The following is a 7216-nucleotide window of genomic DNA, read 5'->3' as shown; positions in this document are numbered from 1 at the left end:
TGGCAGCGCATCCCACTGAGGTGGGAAATGCAGCGCTGGGCTGAAACCCAGCACAGGGATGGTGCCAGCAGCACCCCTGGTCTCTGCAGCCTCCTCCAGTAGGGACTGGAGAACCTTGGGGACCCATGGACACTGGGGACCTGAGCACCTTGGGGACTAGAATATCCTGGGGACCAGAGTATCCTGGGGACCAGAGCACTTTGAGGACTGGAGCACCCCAGAGATCACACAAAGTTTCCAGGCCCCCTGCCCACAGCACAAGCAGCTCCCAGGACCTGAGGGGAAAACCATGCTGGGGGATGCACCAGGTATGTGGGCTGCACACACACTTGTACCCATGCTCTCATGGCCAAGCATTCAGGATAGCCCCTTTCCTTCCCCTCTACCACTGAAGTGCCAAAAAGCTGCCCATCTGCTGCTGTGATGTGGATGGAAGGAAGAGTGGAAGGTGCTTACCAGTGCCTGGTGTGAGGACTGGTCTACAGCAGCTATGGAGCCAGAGGAGCTGGGCTCAGCGTCAGCCAGGGCGAGCTCTATGTTCTCCTGGTGAGGGGAAACAGAGGCAGGTGAGTGTCCACTCCGCAGAATAGCAGTGATAGGGATCGTGAGCCCATCAGGGCGTGGATGTCGATGGGGTTTAGGGTGATGCCACATGCTAAGAGGGGACCAGGACACATGGAAGGGTTCCTGTGGGCTGTCAGCGGTGAGATGGAGCAGCAGCAGTGACCACCATCACCATCACCCACAGCTACTCCAAACCATCCCAGCCCGGCCCGCCTTTGCTGTGCTCCACAGCCAGCACAGGAGCCCTGAGGAAAGCCCTGAGCACCGAGCATCGTGTCAGAGCTGCTTTGGTTGGACTGGTCCAGAGTGACCACTGGGTAAGAAACCAGGAGGGCCACGTAGGAGATGTTCACGTGGGTGTAGGAGGGCAGGAGTGAAGGAGGTGATGGCAGCCCTGGGTGTCTCTGGTACCTCCTTGTACCGCTCCAGCTCGCGGGCAAAGGTGCGCTGGTGGAAGAGTTGCTGCAGGCGCTCCTGGGCGTAGTTGTGGCAGAGCTCCTCAAAGGTGGCCCCCCGGCTCTGCCCCGCCAGCTCAGGGTTCTGCGCCCCGGGGGTGTCCACCACCGTCACTGAGCACACCGAGTGCTGGCTCGACTTCAGCGCCCTGGGGGGAGCACAAAGGGACACAGTGGGGTCAGTGGCTGCTGCCAGGCCCCCCTCACCTCTCCTGCCGGCCCCCCCAGCACGTACCTGTTGAGGAGGGAGATGAGGAGTGTGAAGAGCTCGGAGTACAAGCCAGCTGCCATGCCCTCCAGGCACTCCAGCGCCGTCAGCTTGGGACCTGGCCAAAGCAAAGCTGAGTGTCTCCAGCCCAGCATCCCTCTCCGGGCCATCTGCTGTCCCCCCCATACCTCACCCTACCTGTGCCACTGTCCCCCAGGGGAGACTCATCGGGGCCCTGCCGGAAGGAGGTGGAGCGCTGCAGGGTGCCCTTGGGCTGGTGCTTGAAGATGGCAGAGGAGATCTCCTCCAGGCTGCAGCCCAGCAGGTACGCGGCTTTCTGAGCCCACTCGTGCCGTGCAAACTGTTTCCTCCCAGCTGAAGGGTGGAGAAGAGGGCTCAGAGCCTAGCAGGGCACCCCCAAAAATGGGGAGTGTTTCCAAACAGGCCTGAGATGATCTTAGGGACCCACAGAGTAGGCTGGGGATGATGGGTACAGTGGGAGCACACGTTTTGGGGTTTGAGGAGACAGAGATGTTTGGGGTCTAGAGGAGACAGGGGTGAATGGCTTTGTGCTGCTGCAGGGCTGAGCCTGGAGCCACACGGGTGTGAAGCACGGACCCCTTGCCACCACTACCCAGGGACCTCTGAGGCTCTGAGCCACCCCACAAGGGGACATGTCCCTGCCTGGTGACACAGCCGCAGGGCAGCCGGACAGAGACACGGACGCTGGGGGCGGCGGGAGCAGGTTAATGGTGACACACAGGGACACGGAAGCGGGATGACGGTGGCACGGGGGGAGGGGGAAGCCAGAGACACGAGCGGAGAACGGGACTTTACCTTCGTCGGCGTCTGCATTGCAAAGGGCAGCATGCACCATGCGAACAGAGACAGGGGTTAGAAACAACGACACGCGACGGCACGGGGACGCCCTCCTGCCACCACGCCACCGCACATGCCATGCCTGCCCTCTCGCCAGCCATCGCTGCAGTGACAAACTGTGACCTGGCATGGGGGTCCCTCCCCTGTGAGCCCCCCGCACCACGGGCACTGCTGGGGAGCAGCTCGGCTCTGCCCCGGCGCATGGGGAGCCCCTTTTGGATCCAGCCCAGGGTCAAGGAAATTGTGGGGCTGATGCAACTCAGCTGCCTCTGAGCACCCCCAGTGTCCACGAGGTGCAGGGGAGGCTTCAGCAGCAGCAGCAGCACAGACCTGGGAGTGGGATGCTCGCCCCGACGCAGCAATGCTCCCCCCCAGCAGGATCTGAGGTTCCCCCACACAGCAGGCTCCCATGGAGAGGCTCCGGAGCTGCCTGAGCATCCCGCTGTGGTGGCTGCAGTGGGACCCTGCTGCCCTCTAGTGCCCCGAGAGCACCCCATGGGCCAGCACTGCACCCCAACGTGCATCCAGACCCCTCCGGTCTCTCCCTTCTCATCCCCAGCTCATTTTTTCCCCCAGGGCTGCAAATTCCCTGGGTGCAGCCACCAGCTCCAGGTGCCCATTTTGGGGGTGACATGCCCAGCTCTCCAACCAGTGTGCAGCATCACAGGGGCTTCCAGCACAAAAGGCAGAAAGAGAAAGCCACAGGGGGAGAAGGGCAGCCCCCAAAGCCAAATTTGCCATCCCCAGAAATGAGAGCAAAGCTGGTGCTGTGGGAGACTCACACCCATGGTGAGCTCTGTGTGCCAAGGCAGCCCTGCCCCACACCACCAATGGTGCTGACAGGACGGGGTTGGGAGTCCTCACGAGCAGCAGGCAAATTTGGGGCTGCCAGGACACAGCCAGGGTCAGGGTTGGTCCAAGCACACCAGCAGCATCCCAAGCCCCCATTGCAGCCCCCAAACCAGCATCGCGTGGCACCCCCGAAAGCAGAGCCCTCCCCACTCCCATTCCCAGCTCCATCTGCCAGTGGCTCTGCGAGGAGGATGGAGGGAAAGGTGTTACACTGGGAATGGGGGGACACCCCCCCCCCAACTCCCTCAGGCCCCACCCAGGCCCCCACTCCCCCAAGTTGTCAGGGGCCAGCCCAGGGTCTGGGTGTGTTCAATTCCCACCAGTTAACGAGACCACCCCGACCATGGGAACCAAACTGGGTGTCCCAAAGCACCCAGGGTGGCAGGGCACTGTCCCTCAGCTGATACAGCCCCCACCCCCTCCCCCAGGGCTTGGCTGCACTGCAGGAGACTCTGGCTCTGGAACCCCTCACATCCATCAGTCCCAAATCTCCCCTCATTAATGGCTCCCAGCTTACTACCTTTGGTTGCCCCGGCAGCTCCTAGATGGTAAATGGCTCCCAGGATGAGCCAGAAGGCTTTCTGCTCATCTCCTGAGATGCCCATCACCTTCATGGCTGCCAGGAGCTTGCTGAACTGCTGGGTTGCCTTCTGCTTTTCCTCCGGCTGTGGAAAACAATAGGAGCCATTGGTCTGGGAGCCCAGCTCTGCCTCCCCCTGCACTCAAATGGGCCAGAGACCCCCATCTTCCCCCACAGCTCCCCATGGCAACAACCTTGGAGGGGGGCACAATGCCGAAGACATTGTTCTCTGCCAGGTGGTTGAAGTGAAGCTCAGTCCTGCAGGGATAAACACCACGGTTGGCCCCATGGGGGAGGTCCCAGAGACCCCCCTCACGATGGGGGCTGTGCCCTCCCCCCCAGCTCACCGCAGGGTGCTGTCAGAGCAGGCCAGCAGGTAGTAGAAGACATTGAAGGTGGCCTCGTTGGCCGGGCGCCGGGCCACGCGCAGCTTCTCCAGCAGCAGTGTCTGGCGGAGGTGGGAGAGTTGGGAGCTGCCCCCAAGTGCCCCGCTCCCACTGAGACCACCCAGCCCACCCCAGGCTCGTCCTTGCTGCCAGGCCAGGGTCCCCACAGAGTTGTGAGGGTGTCCCTCCCACTGCAGGGCACCATGTGAATGCAAACATCACCCAAGCAGCCCATGAGCATCTCTCTTCAGTGAATGCTACCACAAGAGCACGGAGTGGCTCTCCTGGATTTTAAGGGCTCTGCTGTTACTACAGCAGGGAGGTGGCTGGAAGACACGTCCCCTGATTTTGGGACTAACTCAGCAAGGATAGGCAGCCCATCTGATCTGGGTGTGAGCAAGGACGAGAGCAGGATGCCAGGCTGCTGAGTGCTACGAGCATGGGGCTGGGGGTCTATGGCAGAGCTTGCAGTGTAGAAAACACCGGGAGAATCACGGAATCATGGAATGGTTTGGATTGGAAGGGACCTTAAAGATCGATGAGTTCCAAACCCCTGCCATGGGCAAGGACACTTTCCCCCAGATCAGGCTGCTCCAAGTCCTGTCCAACCTGGCCTTGAATGCTTCCAGGGATGGGGCAGTTAGAGCTTCTCTGGGCAACACTCCAGTGAGGATGGACTCGCTCCCACACCAAGGGGAGCCACGCTGACAAGGATGGACCAGCTCCCGTGCTGGGGGGGGCCACCCCGGCCCCCTCACCTGTACAGAGGCAGACGCCACCTGCCCAGCCTGGTCGAAGTCCAGAGAGATGATCTGGGAGAAGCGGGTGGCGTTGCCGTTCATGCCGGTGCTGCTATTGCCAAAAGCCTCCAGGATGGTGTAGAGAGCCTGCCACTTCTCCACTGCGGGAAGAGAAGTAGGGCGGTGCAGGGGCTGTGCAGTGGCAGGGGGCCAGAGCCAGCCAGGCAGGTGCTGCTGCTCCCGTGCCATGCTCTGCGCCGCAGCAGCCCCCAGGAGCGCAGCAAAGGCACCGGCGTGACACAGTGACAGTCCCTCTGGCGCGTGTCCGGCCGCTGCCACGTGCGTGGGGCTGTGACTGCAAAGCGAGGGGCGTGTGCAGGCAGGACAAGGAGACTCCGTGCCCTGCCGGGGACTCACCAGAGAAGACCTTGCCGGTGCTGCCGGCGATGGTGGCGAGGTACTGGACCAGGTGCTGGCAGTTGGTGGTTTTGCCGCTGCCGCTGGCGCCCAGCAGGACGATGGCCTGGTCCTGGCGGCTCATCAGCATGCTGCGGTACGCGGCCTGCGCCACCGCGTAGATGTGCGGGGACGTGTCCTCCCTGCGGCACCCCTTGAACATGTGCATCACCTGGAGGGGACGGGGAGGGGAAGCGGGTGATGGTCAGCACCCTGCCACCCCTCTGTCCCCTCTGCACGGCGCCAGCTGCTTGTCCCCTGCGGTGTCACCCCGCTGCAGCGTCACCTTCTCAGAGTACATGGAGGGGGAGCTCAGTGGGTTGATGATGACCATGGTGGGCCCGGCGTAGGTGTGCAGGAGGTTGCCGCCGTAGCGCTGGCGCAGCGTGTGCAGCGTGCTGGACTCGTTGAGGTAGAGGAGGCTGGCGAGGTCCTCCACACGGTCGCAGGACGGGGGGTTTGCCTGGCAGCGAGGTTGGGGTGGGGCGGGTCAGGCAGGGAACGGGGCTCTGCCCCATTGGCCCCCCGCCCCGCAGCCCTACCTTCTCCACGTCATCCTCTTCCACCTCCAGGACGGCTCCATCGTGGTCCAGTTTCACCTTCACCTTGCCCTCGGGCAGGGGACTGCCCGCCTCCGGCCGCAGCTGGCTGCCTGCAAGGGGCATAGGGCACTCAGAGGGGCTGTGCTGGCAGCCCCCAGGGACACCGCAGTAGGGTCAGGGGGGCTCGCTGTGCCACAGGAAGGATGGGGTGCTGTGTCCCAGCAGTGCCCCTGGCTCACCCAAGGAGAAGCCATCCCTGTGCACCAGCCACACCTTCTCAGTCTCGTACCAGGCCTCCTCGGCTGCTATCTGCTCCTCCGTCTTGGCCTGAGGGACAGCAGATGTGGAGAGGTTGTAGTCACCTGCCCCCTCACCTGTCTCACCCCCTGCCCACATCTCTGGGACTGGAGGGAGCAGGGCTGACTGGTCACAGGGCCATGTGCTGGCCATCCAGGCTACCTTCACAAGCCACAAGCCCTTCCAGCATGTCCCCAGTTTGCCCACTGGGGGGACCCCAGTGGGCTCAGGGCTGCAGAGACCACCAGGGCCCTGCCACAGCTTGGGACAGACATAAAGACACAGTGACCCACAGGCACATTCACTACGGCCACCTCGGGCGAGCCTGGAGGGGCCAAGCTCCCAAACCACAGCCCTGAGAGCAGGCACCCATGCCAGCCACGTGCCAGGATGCAGGGACACCAGACATGCTATGGGGACATGGGACATGCTGCAGGGACATGCTGCAGAGACACAGGACACACTGAGGCACATAATAGAGGCACAAAGGACATGGCACAGGACTGTGACATGGGAAATGCCAGGCTGGCGTGGCCGGCACAGCGGGGATGTGCCTGGCACACGGAGAGCAGGATGAGCCCCAAAGCCAAACCTGAGCTGCAGCAGGGACGGGGCCAAGAGGAGCTGCCGGCGCATCGTCCGCTGGACCCTGGCGAGGCCGAGAGACGGCGAAGGTGAGAAGGGCTCAGCCCTGCCCCGCACACAGCACAGAAAGAGGAGGGGAGGAGGAAGCGGGGGCAAAGCACCACTGTGCCAAACCCTGCTCCTCATGCCACGGCCACCACTGTGGACAGCGGGGTGGCAAGTCCAGTGCAGTGCTGGACATACACAGAGCTGGGAAGGACGCTGGCCATGAGGCTGTGCTGCCAAAGCCCTGTGGCTGGGGGTCACTTCACTGACCCTGCTCTGAGCTCTGCCACAGCTGCTTTGGCATGAGCCATGCATCCTGCCAATGCCAGCACTCTGCCCCTTCACACCCTGCTCCACACCCCTGCCCGCCCCAGTTGTGCCAGCTCCACTGAGGGCACCCTCCTGGAACACCTGGCTTCCCGGCACAGCCTCGCTGGGGAGGGGAGAGGCACCCAGCCCTGGCTGCCCTGGCACCTGCCAGCCCCGTGGCAGCCCACGGAGCAGGGTGGGATGGGGAAAGCCTTACGCTCCAGCACGAGGCACGGGCGCAGATGCCAGCCCACCGGCAGACAGAGGATGGCAGGGGGAGGCTGGTGGAGGCAGAGGGCTCCTGAGGACGGGGGTACA

The 7216-nt window shown here is 63.1% G+C and overlaps 1 protein-coding gene across 1 annotated transcript in view; it reads right to left on the bottom strand.

The window, feature by feature from the left end:
- The window catches only part of MYO18A (myosin XVIIIA), a 32206-nt gene that overhangs the window by 16861 nt on the left and 8129 nt on the right, over window positions 1-7216 (bottom strand). The window contains exons 5-18 of the mRNA XM_017735160.1: window positions 5902-5989; window positions 5663-5772; window positions 5407-5583; window positions 5082-5292; window positions 4683-4825; window positions 3886-3986; window positions 3733-3796; window positions 3479-3623; window positions 3118-3138; window positions 2065-2076; window positions 1426-1602; window positions 1255-1345; window positions 976-1168; window positions 457-543 (exon numbers count right to left, since the gene is read on the bottom strand). Of these exons, the coding sequence (XP_017590649.1) occupies window positions 457-543; window positions 976-1168; window positions 1255-1345; window positions 1426-1602; window positions 2065-2076; window positions 3118-3138; window positions 3479-3623; window positions 3733-3796; window positions 3886-3986; window positions 4683-4825; window positions 5082-5292; window positions 5407-5583; window positions 5663-5772; window positions 5902-5989 (1620 nt within the window). The remainder of the gene's footprint in view (window positions 1-456; window positions 544-975; window positions 1169-1254; window positions 1346-1425; window positions 1603-2064; window positions 2077-3117; window positions 3139-3478; window positions 3624-3732; window positions 3797-3885; window positions 3987-4682; window positions 4826-5081; window positions 5293-5406; window positions 5584-5662; window positions 5773-5901; window positions 5990-7216) is intronic.

This window comes from Corvus brachyrhynchos, unplaced genomic scaffold (genome assembly GCF_000691975.1).
Source record: "Corvus brachyrhynchos isolate BGI_N302 unplaced genomic scaffold, ASM69197v1 scaffold145, whole genome shotgun sequence".
In the NCBI taxonomy this organism is placed as follows: Eukaryota; Metazoa; Chordata; class Aves; order Passeriformes; family Corvidae; genus Corvus; species Corvus brachyrhynchos.
The sequence above is the reverse complement of the archived record's forward strand: the minus strand, read 5'-3'. Positions and strand labels throughout refer to the sequence as shown.